Consider the following 12,863-nt stretch of genomic DNA (forward strand, 5'->3'; position numbering starts at 1 on the left):
TAGTAGAACAAATTATATTCATGTTTATTCAGGCAAATGTACACACACATTTACGCTGCTTCAAAACAAGTGTGAGATCGGCACTTCTAAGTCACAAATACAAACTTGTACAAATAAAGAAGGGGGCTGCAGTAACAAGAGGGAACATGACATCAGAATGGCACAAATATAAACTGTGGCACATCAGTGGGTTTGTGTCATGAGTGGATTCCCTTGTTGGCAACGAGGCTGCTTATCACACATTACTGCTTCTTACTCTACAGTGACTGACTCCACAGAACTGAGTACTGAAAACTGTAAAGTCCCAAAATTTAAAACTAAATGTTAATTTCTTTTCGCTTCTTTGACCAAATGTTTCTTGTTTTAATTCAAATATTTGCACATTTTACACTACTATATTGAGGCAAAAATGTTTGTATTAAACCTTTAATAAGCATTGATGTCTTAAAGAGACATTTGGCTTATTTTGTTGAATAGAAAGAAAAATTATTTGATAGGAAAAGGCAAGTTTTGAAGCAAGTTTTTTTTTTTTTTTTTTTTTTTTTATAACAACCAATACTCAGGTATCATATTGGCCCCAGTTATTTTCTCACTGATACCCATTTAATAAGGCATACCAACTAAATCACAACAGCCCTGTGCCAAACACAACAAGCATTTACTGGTGTGTTAAGAAAACTATCTGCATTGAGAAATGCAAAGCTGTGAAAATAAACATGCAAAGAAACAGATTTATTCATGGAATAACTAGTGCATTGCTGTAAATACAGGCGTGAAGGCTCACATCATCACAGACAGGCGACAGACTCTTTGTTTACTTCATGGTCAGAGGTAAATATGATTAATGGACACTCAATCAGTGACAGTGTGTTGGTTTAAAAAAAAAAAATTAAAAAAAATTAACATACTGTGTAGCAGCACTTGCTAATTGCATAATGTTAAATATCCTAAACCAAAATATATACTCACTATTTTTGTATTGTTTTCCAGTTGTTTATAACAGCTGTAAAGCTGATTTAGTTGTTGTTGTTTTTTACACAGGATAAAGTTGTCTACATGTTGATTTTGTGCATCGAACAAAACAATGCCACAGAACGTATATACTCGCAGGAAAGTCTATGATTGTCAGGTTATTATACATCTCTGTGACTCATAAACATTCTGTAGCTACTTGAATTGCCCAGAATCCCAAATATGCCATACTGTAAGTAAGATGAAGCAATTCATTATTTGCAGCTTGGTTACTCCTGAACAAACCAAGGCCTCTATGGAGGACTGTGTTTTCTCAAACAATCCTAAATCCTTTCCACCGGTTCTTGTGCAAATTCACTTAAACCATGACCTCCTTCTGTCCCAAACAATACCCCTGAGCTTGGCTCTCTTAGAATAAAATCCATGTGAACTTCATAGAAAAATACATTTTATGGCCCGTTGCTTCAGTATAAAATAATCCTAGTCAAATGAACATCAAAGCACAAGCCCAAAAGTAACTTCAAAACAAATCCCTGCCTGCATTAAATGTGATGTCATCCTGGAGGAGGAGTTGCTGGGAACTTAGCTGTTAAGCTGCTGGGACTTTAAGTTGAGTCACAAGCAGGTTGTTGTTCACTGGCATGATGGACAAAAGCACAAGGGCTTCACACGGCCTCATAATGGGGACAAAAAATGAAAAGAAAACAAGGTGATCACATATAATTAACATGTACAGAACTGTCCAGGTTCTGGTCACACGTAGTGCAATTGCAGTATACAGGAAGTTACTTTAGACATCTGTACAGAAGCAGGCTCTGAGATGCAGGGCAGGAGCGGAGGACGAGAGCTGCCCGTTGGCTGGGGGCATGCACAGGGCATTACTGTGGGGCCGGAGGGTTGGGACTGGAGGATTCCCATGAAGTCACTCTCAGTCTGTTTTTCCCATTTTGGCAATCAGCTCGTCACAGATCTTGGTGAGCTCCTCCATCTCTTGGTTCTGAAAAAAAAAAAAAACAATGCAGGAAGAAAAGTATATCCAATCTCTGGGTGCCAAATTACACCACAAACAAAATAGTATTAAATGATGTGTTCCTTGTTTACCGATTAATCTCGAATTAGTATGCAGCATGATGAGGATTACCTTCTGCTGCAGGGCTTGTTCCAGAGACTCGTTCTTCATCTGCTCCTTCCTCAGGCTGGCGGTCAGCGCCATGTTCTCCGAGCTCGCCTTTGAACGCACCTGAGCGATCTCCTCGTTGGCCCTGTAAGATACAAGCAATGGGGGAAATTAACAGACGTTCTTAGACCATCTTAAATATATTGAGAATTTACAACAGTTTGTTGTAAGAATTTTCTTTTTAATCTCCTCATACTTGTCTAGTTTCTCTTCAGCGTGTACTTTTAGTGTCTGGTATCTCTGCTCCTCCTGCTTGACTCTGGCCAGATACTCCTGAGCACACTTCTTCAGCACCTCCTCATTCTGTAGAGGAAACACAGTGTTGTTTATACAGAGAGAGAGAAAGCAGATGAAATGTTGTATATCTTTACATGATTCTAATATTTGTCTAAAGCGTAGTGAACCTTTTAACACTATTTACTGATATTTTTTTGGAATAATCTTAACCTTCTCGCTTCATAATCTTTCTGAATTCCTATGTTACAAACATTTACTCCTGGAAGCTGCCCAATATAACCAACACCGCTGTCTCCCTTCAGGAGCAGCTGCTCTGAACCAGTTCTGGGTCGACCAAGGGTCAAGATTTGAGCATAAACTGCTTTAATCAAAGGGCTTTTTGTGTGGCATTTGTTGAGAACAGTATTTGAGGGCCAGATTAATGAGTGACCTTCAATCTGAACCCCTGCTAGTGTTCTTACGACCACTGCCCCTAATCGCAGGATACCTTCCAACTTTATTGTGACCTTAATCCTCTTACAACCCTCCAATTTGTGTTACAATCAACTGATCATTTTAGCACTTGAAATTAACGCTTCCTGCAAGTAATAATCAAGACGTATTACTGCTTACTTTTTTGAATCCCTCAAGGGTGTTCTTCATAGTTTCATATCTTCGAAACACGTCAGAGAGCGAGCGCTCCACGGAGTTCAGGTCTGCCAGGGCGGTTTCCTTCTCCTTTGTCACTGCATACAAATCCTTCTGGGAGCTCAGGTTGTTTCGCTGCTCATCTTCTGATAAAAGAAGGAGATATTATTACAGAGTCCAGTGTCAGTGACTGTAGGAAAGATTGCCCTTATCACACACACAGTGCTGAATTCAAAAATAAAGAGAACACACTGTTCTCTTTGTAAAACAGGATACTGTTGACGACTGTCACTACATCAGGAATGTCACGGTATGAGAAAACAGAAATCACACAAAATGCATCACAGCAACACGTGAAATGTTTGGATAGAGGAAAAACAGAAGTCTATTCTGAATCCCTGAACACACAGTTTCAATGTTGAGTTGATTGTTTCTACTCACCAATCATCTGAGCAATGGTCTTCTCATATTCAGCAACAATCTTTCTGTGATAAGACATAAAACATGGTGGTTTTAAAAAAAATTACATTTACATCACTGCAAATATATTTCCAATACAGTTTGAATGGATATCATTATATTATAAAGTGTTAAAAGAAAGAGGTAAGTTGGTCCTTTTTTTGCATTCAAAAATGTGACCGCTGTCATGATGATGCTCTACTCTCCATATGTAGTGTCGTCATTTTCGAACCTCATCTCATCGACTTCTTGTCTGCAGTCCTCGTACTTTTTCTTCCAGTCGTTGGCTTCAACCTCTTTAGTGATGATCTGAAAGAAGAGATTTTCTGTGACCTCTATGAACAAATGAAACCTTGTTCGCAATCTACAGACAAACAGACTGATGAGATACTAATTGTTGTATGAGTGTAACAAGTGCGTACCTCTTCCCTGATAAGGGTGAGAACTGCCTGTTTTTCTGTCTCACTGATGCAGATGGAATCGAGGACCTGACTTCCCGTTTTCAGCATCTCACTTCCCCCTGATTTGTTCTTCAGCTTGCATGTGTCTTCGTACTGCAGAGAGCAGAAGGGAATCAGTCATTTTCTCCTTCATCTTTTCTTGTACAGTCTGTGATAGTAAGGAGTTCACCCACTAAAACTTCTTAAGAATTTATAAAGGTATTTAGAGCAACAACACAGTCTCCATTTTGGCAATAGCATTCACCAATAATGCATAAAAAATGTATTCTCTACTCTAAAAACATATTTTTGTTGTTGATACAATATTGCGTTCTCTAATGATTTTTCTACCTTCTTACAAAACTGTAATTTCCAAGTGAGTTAAATGCAAAACAGTGTTGGTTGTTTTGGCAGAATTTTCTGCAAATTACCTCATACTGAACATATATTTCTGTCAGTGTCTGTATGCCCACACTTTCCTGCTCCGTTTGTCTCTCTTTTTTCTTTCTTTCAAGTTCCTCTCCTTCTTATCTTTCCCCTCATACCCGTCATGCCTTTCTATCAACGTTCTCACACATATCAATCCTTCTTCTTCTTCTCCTCTTCCTTTTGTCTCTCTCGCCTCTTCCCTGGATTATGGCAGCCATATTGTAATCTCCTGAATGCTAATCTGAATCCATCTGTCACCTGAGCAGATGAACATGGTTGCACACACAAAGTACCTCGTGCCGTCCTACAGCACAGTGCAGTCACCATATCAGATCATACTGCTGCCGTGTTAGTTGTAATGCAGGCGGCTCCAAAACCCAAACTGAGATGTCAGTTACATCTTCGAGTCACAACAACACACTTGACTTGCACTGTGTAAAAGTGACCCATTTGTACATAATGAAAGAGATAGAGGTGAAAGTGCCACTGTTATATTTACAGTGACCTGTCACACTGGCACATGTCTGGACTTGTCAAAGCAGTTTTTTTTCAGGTTGATAGTGACATTTCAGTCAGAGTACTTCAGCTCCACCTAGTGGTGCCTGGTGGGATCATCTTTGCAAGAGGTTTTGTAATGAAGACAAAAAAATATCAAATCTGATGCACTATATATGACAGCGTGCCAGTTCGACGATGAATAGACTCTATCTGGCCCTCGTACATACAGTAAAATGAATCCCAGGGTCAAATGCAATAATGCCTCACCGCAGAGCAACAGTCTGACTCATCAAGTGTAGACGTAACATGGCAGTCTTGAGCTGGAACAAAAGAACAAAGTCATGTCAAGAAGAACTTAGGGTTAAACAATATGATGTGGCCTATAATGTAATATACTATCATTCATCATATATACAAATATCTTCAAAAACAAAGGTTAAATTCACTGGAACTGGGATGAGAGTGTATCACTTGTTTTAAGGATGTCAGTATCTCATTGCTTACTGTATGTAACAGATCGCGGTAATATTGTAGATGTGAATTCGTAAGTATCAGCTTCATAAATCTCATCTTCCTGCAAAGCCACTAAAATGATTTTCACAATTAAAAAAGCCCAAAACAATAAATGCACATGATACTGGACTTGATGCAGTGATGTACTGTTTTGCAACATTTGTAGCACTGAGGCTGATTGAAAGAGCTCCTCAGAAATGTTTGCAGATATTTTAAAAAAATGCTTTTTTTTTTTCCAGTTAGTGTCTTAAATCAACATCCACGCCTCCTTCCTCACTGATAAATAAGTAAGTATTCAGCAATAAGTCTGTTCTGGGGTCAATAAGTCAATCTCTTTGCAATGCAGGCTCATGTAAGTTGTCTGTTAGGCCAGAATCCAAAGTAGTTGTGACATTGTAAATCCTGCTCACAGGTACACAACTTAAACTTAAAATATTTTATATGAGCACAGACAAACGTCCCACTTCGAGAATAATTTAACAGTGGTCTTGGTGACAAACTCTGAACAAATTATACAGACAAGGAATTTAAGATCTAAACTTAAGCAGACTGACGACACCTGTGTGACGGCAGCATCTGAATATGCTTTACGTTCTGAACGCGTTTCCAACAACACAGTTCTGCTCAGACACAGTAATCAACAACTGAACTTTCTCTGAGCTCATGACTCACACAGTAACACGTTTCAATGTAGCCCAAAATTATAGGTCAAGTTAATGATGTGTGTGTGTGTGTGTGTGTGTGTGTCCTTGTCACTGCCCGGTATTGAGTGAGTGCGGCTGCTTGTTTGCTCAGAGGGAAGCTAAAGCATGCTGACTAAACTTTAGCAGTTGTCTGAACAGTAGAATCCTTCATTGAGGAACAACTGAATAACTAATGACTATTCACTACTCTAACAATGTATATCATGGCTTAACAATAACTAAACATTGTTGTATGAATAAATCTTAACTGATACTTTTACTCACTGTTTTGGTCCTTCTCTGATTTGACGACGGCACTGCTCGCCAGCTTCTCCTCGTCTGTGGCGTGGCCTTCATGATGGTCGTCCTTTAACAGCAGCAAACTTAATCATCCACACTGACTGTATGTAGCTTCCAGGAGCTAATGCTACTCCACAAGTGAGAGGATGCTCAAACACTGAAGTGTAGAAACATCATCCACGCTCACCTGTTCGCTGAAGTCCCCCTGCATCGTCTTGTTCTGCTGTACTTTACAGGAGTTCCTGTACAAGAGTATGAAGGTCAATAACAACATCAGTGTTACCACAGGCCACATCACAGCTGTGTACGAGCGCACATGAGGACAGGTGTAATGATGAGAAGAGAGAGAGGAGGAGACACAGAAAGCCTTACAGCTGGACCATATAGCTTTCTTTGTGTGTGCTGAGCTCGCATGCTCTGCAAAATGTGCTGAATTATGCAGAAGAAAAAGCAGATTAATGGACAGTGTGTTTGCCAAATTGAAACAAGCGCAAGAACATTTGCACAGAGTGTTAGAGGGAATTATATGGTTTCCACTAACACTCCCTCTATTCTACTTTGTAAATATATTGCTAAATTTTTTTTTCCACGTTCACAGTTGACGAGACTGTTGGAGAATTTAAGGTTGGGCAAATGTATTTAAAACAGAAAGAACTGATGTTACACACATACAGACTTCTGCACACAGTTATGCAGTACTTACAACAGAACACAGAGGAAATGGACTTGCTCAGTAGTCCTGATGCCACACAGAGAGAGGGGAAACAGAATGACAGGTTTTTGAAAGGAAAAGGAAGGAAAGACACGGGAGAGGACGGGACAAGGGTTAGGTTGGACACAAGGCGAGTGCAGGGTTATTTTAGTTTGGTAAACTAAAATTAGATGACTGAGAATGTGCAGCTAAACCAGGAATCATAACAGAATACTGACACATCTAAATCTGTCAACTAAAGTATTGTACAAAATACTTTTTTTTCCTCCATTTTTATGTGGCAAGAGTAACAACAGAAAATCTGTCAATGTCATAATAAATAATAAAGAGAGCGTTTCTTTCAGTAACCGCTCTTCTGTCTGTCTTGTTTGTTTCCATACAGACTGAGACGATAGGTAATATAAATGTCTTCGTGTTCTATACAAATTTGTTTATTAAGCTCAATTTGCCTTATTTGTTGGAAAAAAAATAAGGGTTAAAATATATTAAAATATTTCCCTGGGCCTTAGACCCTAAAAGCTGACAACATGATTCATGGCTTGTTGCTGATTACTGTGTACAATACAAAAAGCTAAGTTTCAAAATTTAAATGCAGGTGTGTATTCCGTTTTTAACTATAGTCAATAGATTTAATAGAGATGCGAAAAAGAAAAAGAAACACAAGAGGGCATTGTTTGACACTTCAACACCTTATTAGCATTCAAAGAAAAATGTTTCTGCAGACACAAAGCCTTTGTTAAAAAATATTTTTGAAGCTATGAATACACAACTCTAATGTCAAGGCTGTCCTACATCAGTATCTATGGATGGAAACTGGGCTAAGAGAGAAAGTGAACTCTTAAACTATATATATATATATATATATATATATATATATATATATATGTATATATATATATATATATATATATATATATATATGTTATTATATATATATATGTATATATATATATAATAACTGTATATATAAATAAAGTATAATAACACTGGTGAGTAATGAATGGATATGCAGGAGAGAAACAACAGCTGATAGGCCTTTTCAATGTACACAGCTGGCCACCATGGTTGTTTAAAATGGGAACACTTTAATGACATCAGGTTCACTGTGCACAACAGCGACCATTCATTACCGTTCCTTACAGCCTTTGAAGGAGAAAGCGCCTGTTCATGTTGAAAGTCTGTGAGTCATATTAGTTCAGTTTCAGGCTGCTTGTAACTGTGGCCACTGACTGGAAGAAGGATGACTGATGACTGGAGAGTAATGGCTTTTGTGACTGTGTGTCTATAATGCTCTACTCACGTGATAATTGCGTTGTTGGTCTCACAGGTCAGTTTTGTGTTTGACAGCACGGTGTCAGAGTTCATGTTGCCATTGAGCAAATCAGGATCCACACAAATATCATGATTGAGGGTTAAGTTTGAGTCAGGGCTGGAGTCAGACATCATTGGAGCCTCATCATCCACCTCAGTAGGATCAGGTCTGTTCAGTGGGGAGAGGACGGACAGTGATGGAGGCCGGAGAGGTTGAGGCTGGGGCGGAGGGCTCGAAGGCGAGAGACCATCTCCGTTACCAGGTTTGGTGCTTAGGGTCAGATTCAGGTTCTGATCCAGACTGAAGCTGTTGTTGTTAGGCGAGGAGCCGGTAAGGTTGTTCAGAGAATCAACCTCTCTGGATGGAGCTGTACTGACATCTTGGTTGGAGTTCTTGTCCAGGCAGTGGTTTGTAACATCAGGAAGAACTGTGAAAAAAAAAGAAGAGGAAAAGTCAGTAAGTTTATAAAGCATCTTCTAAGGACAGATTGTCACAAACGCTCGACAAAAAACAAACCAAAAAAAAAAACCAAGGTAACAGACGTATAACAGAGATTTAAGAGGAAAAAAGAGAAAAAAAAACTACAAAGCAAAAAATTACACAAATGCAAATCTTAGTAACAGAGTTTTGGACAACTCGTGAACAATCCAGGGATGTGTTGCTTAGACAGGTAAAGCTAGAAATGCAGAACTGAGAGGTAATTTTTTTTTTTTTAATCTCAATTTGGGACATAGTGGCCTTAATATTTACAGTTTTCAACTAGAAAAATCTGAAGTGACACTTAACATGCTGGTACGGAGGCAGTACTTCATCCAGTAGTGACATGTGGGTTTTGAATTACATTTTTTTAAAGAATAATAATTGTATATATATATATATGTATATAACAAAAAACATGACCCTGTACAGAACCCTGGGGCACACACAATACAGATTTTCAGATGAGGAAGCACAGCTCCCAACAGCAGAAGAGAAAATAACCCTGATAACCTTTATAAAAGCAGATAACCACTCCAGCTTCTTGTAAACCATAAAACCTTACATCTCCATCCTCTGTCTACCTTAAGATTTTATCTGTCAGTCACAGATTTAACCCTCCTTCTCTTAAAATGGCTGCTGGCTTCCTCCAAGAGAACTTCACTTCCTGTGTCCTCACACATCCCAATGATGGCTAACTAAAGACCACAGCAGCAGGCAGGTCTCTGTTGAGTCACATTGCTGCTGAAACACAGGAATCTCTGTTACTGAGAAGAAAAGAAAAGAAAAAAAAAAAAGAAAAAAAAAAATCCCCCCCCCCTCTCCACCCCACTGTAAAAGTCACACAACGACACACACAATAACAAACCATCACATCGCCATTGCACCTCTCCTGTATTTTTTTTCTCAGCAAGCACACGACATGAATGAAGTCATTGTTGTTTCGGCTTCGGTGGGTAACAGTTTCTCACATTGTTTGTCATGATCAAATACTAACGTGTGACTTATTACATCATGCGGTCAATTAATGTAAGTTTATCTTGAGCGTCTGCTCAAAATCTGGGTACTTTCAGACACACCACATACGCCCTTTAGAGACTAGCAGCAGATGTAGAAGGAACCACACCCAGTCATGCAGAGTACACACCACCACGTGGCCTAGCAACAAAAACAACATCAGCTTTTATTACAGTTTCACAACTTAACAAAAAAAGAGGAAATGAGAAAAAGGGGGAAGTAAGAGAGAGTCCGTGAGAGGCAACCAATTACAAATAAACACATAGCTGTCGAAGGTTCATCCATATCCATGTACAATGGTAAATCAGGTTTGTGCTATGTGGTTGTTCCTCTGAACAGGCAGTGATTCCCCCAAAACATTTGAGTCTTCTAATTATAGGGAACCCAAGTATCAGTTTCTCCACACAGTTGATCTTTTATTTATGAAACTAACCCAGATTTTGTACTTAGCATGTGACTGTTTTAGCATGAAAACGAGACAGATACTGTCTGCAAGATAGATGCAATGATAAACACATTAGTCTCCCTGTTATTGTCTTTCACAGCTTACCATGTGCTGCGGTAAAAACATTTTTAATTTCAATTGCTGAGGCATCCAAACCACACAGAACAATTTGATCTGAGAACACTTACAGGACAGTGCATTTCAAAATCAATTACTTTTAATGATCACTGACCGAGATGGACAAACTAAGTTCGCAAACATTGGAGATAATCACATTTAGTTCCTTTGCACAGAAAATGCACTCTGGAACATCTATTACCATTATATATGTGCTACTTGTGTCTGTGTGGGTGAAAGCAGGACACCAGAATGAGACATTATTGTAATTACTACGACTGCAATTTAAGTGTCAGTTCACCGAAATTAGTAAAGAAACTACAACTACTGTCTCGCAGTTGTATGCTACTGCCAACCAGTTAAGTTTTAGTTTGCAGTTATGTCTGTCAAGATTCATATAATATATGCAGTGAACACTTTGAAGAAATTTGGCCAATAAAGCTGATTCTGCTTAAATTGTTGCCATGACAGCAGACGATGCTTCAAACATGGATGTTGCGGCAAAAAACAAAAACAAATTCTAAAACGTGGTTACTTCAAACACATTTTCAGCCCATCGGCACAGAAGATTTATACGACCACCAGAGTGTCAAGATGGACGCCCAATATTAGTGTCACCAATTCAGTATCCAACCAAATGTGAAATACGGTCAAAAGCAAAATGTATTTTTATGCTGTCGCTGGCAAAGAGGCATAAAAAAACCCCACATTTGCTGTTGTAATAAACAAGGACAGGACAATCCGATATCACTTTGTGAATACATTTGAAACAAAAGCCACTTTCAACCACACCCAACCACGCCTTCAACTGATGCTGCTGCTGCTGCTGCTGCTTCTCAGCATTGTGTTAGAGTACACCTCTTTCAGACAGACACTGTAATGGGTTAAACCTGCATTAAGAGTCTATCTCTATGGATCAAACCAAGCCAGCTGATCATCCTCTCAGCAGTCCTCTCTCTACCATCAGTGACAAGTCAGGTGACGGCTGTGTCATGAATGGTCCAACCCGGTCGAACGTGCCTGGAAGAACCCTCTGTTAAACAAAGTCCACTATCTGAAAGTCGTATTACCAACGTCACAATTCAGGTGTGATAGATGTAAAAGAGTACTGGGTCGGCCAAACGGCTGGGCCATCTCACCTGCGTGGCTGGAGTTGTCCAGTTGGCCCAGCAGATTCACAACACATGGAGACTCAGCCTCTGGAGTCTCGAAGGTGCCCTCAGAGTCCGAACTGTGGGAGAGAGGAAAAAAAAATCTGATTTAATTCATGTCTGTGATCGGCCTATTTAATAAAATACTAGCGATAACAAAAAAACAAAACGGATAGAGACTGTTACTGAAAGAAAGGTGGCTAAAAAGATGACAGAGCTACAACTCAGCTCAAGTATTTGGGATGTTATCTGAAAAAAACAAAAACACACACAAAACAGCAACAACTAAACTCCCAAAGGGCTCTGAAGCAAATGAGAAAAACAAATCACATGTTCTGTTTTAAAGGTGAAGAACATCTTTTGAAACAACACTACTGTATTTGAGGACTCAAAAGCACTGAAAATGTTAATCATTATAAATACAATATTATGAAGGCTTTGGTCATGTGCTGCAGTGTAAAATTCATTCTAACAAATAAACAATGGCTTTCCAAGATAAATCTTCTGTTTTCTTAAAGTGACATGAAAACAATAGATTTCAAAGTTCAAAGTGACTCAAAATAAACAAGCTGCTCCTATTTTAAAGGAAGTTGGAGGAAGGGAGAGGAGAGGAAGTGGAACCCTACAAGGCCACCTGCATCCTTTGCTCCTCAATGCAGACCCACTGTGTCCCACAACAGTAATACACACACACACACACACACACACACACACACACACACACACACACACACACACACACACACACACACACAGTCTTTTGGTCTGCTGTGTCAGCTGCCTAGACACCCAGCCCAAATTTATTTCCAAACTGTGGGGAGACAAAAAGGAAGGGAGTGACGTCGACAGTGAGAGTTTGTGTGTGTTTGTGCCCGTTCCCAGCCACTTGAACACACATCAAAACGTCCGCACTCTAATGAAAAACAGCACAACAGAGCTCCCGGTGCCAAGACCAGACCACACGCCATCCCTGATACCCAGCTCACACAAACACATTCACACACTCTGGGGCTCTATACATCATCCAGAGCTAATCCTAATATACATACCCACTCACCCCCCCCCCCCTCCCAGCCCCCCGCCCTGCTCTCACATACACTGAATCACATCCCAGTGATGGCCCCAACGGCTGCAATCTTGGATGGTTACTTAGAAACTGGAAATGGACAGGAAAAAAAAAAATCTTTGGAAACTGTGGCTTTTTTTTTTCTCCCTTCCCCCCACTTTCAGCAACTGTTCCCAAACTGCCAAAGAGCCTTCACCCACACACTCACTCTCACCCACACACACACACACA

General features: G+C 39.6%; 1 protein-coding gene across 3 annotated transcripts in view; it reads right to left on the bottom strand.

Moving 5' to 3' along the window:
- Positions 1–12,863, bottom strand: part of LOC138191517 (transforming acidic coiled-coil-containing protein 1-like) — a 19,799-nt gene continuing 6,936 nt past the window's right edge. For 2 of the 3 annotated variants that reach the window (XM_069138384.1, XM_069138382.1), the window contains exons 2-13: positions 11,555–11,646; positions 8,348–8,786; positions 6,523–6,577; positions 6,321–6,402; positions 5,107–5,159; positions 3,895–4,026; positions 3,705–3,781; positions 3,455–3,498; positions 2,999–3,159; positions 2,346–2,452; positions 2,114–2,234; positions 1–1,969 (exon numbers count right to left, since the gene is read on the bottom strand). In XM_069138384.1, coding sequence (XP_068994485.1) covers positions 1,901–1,969; positions 2,114–2,234; positions 2,346–2,452; positions 2,999–3,159; positions 3,455–3,498; positions 3,705–3,781; positions 3,895–4,026; positions 5,107–5,159; positions 6,321–6,402; positions 6,523–6,577; positions 8,348–8,786; positions 11,555–11,646 — 1,432 coding nt within the window. In that variant the 3' untranslated portion in view covers positions 1–1,900. The remainder of the gene's footprint in view (positions 1,970–2,113; positions 2,235–2,345; positions 2,453–2,998; positions 3,160–3,454; positions 3,499–3,704; positions 3,782–3,894; positions 4,027–5,106; positions 5,160–6,320; positions 6,403–6,522; positions 6,578–8,347; positions 8,787–11,554; positions 11,647–12,863) is intronic. The other variant, XM_069138383.1, reaches the window with a different exon arrangement.

This window comes from Embiotoca jacksoni, unplaced genomic scaffold (genome assembly GCF_022577435.1).
Source record: "Embiotoca jacksoni isolate LCO1_2020_lvr unplaced genomic scaffold, fEmbJac1.0.p SCAF_8, whole genome shotgun sequence".
NCBI classification, from domain to species: domain Eukaryota; kingdom Metazoa; phylum Chordata; class Actinopteri; family Embiotocidae; genus Embiotoca; species Embiotoca jacksoni.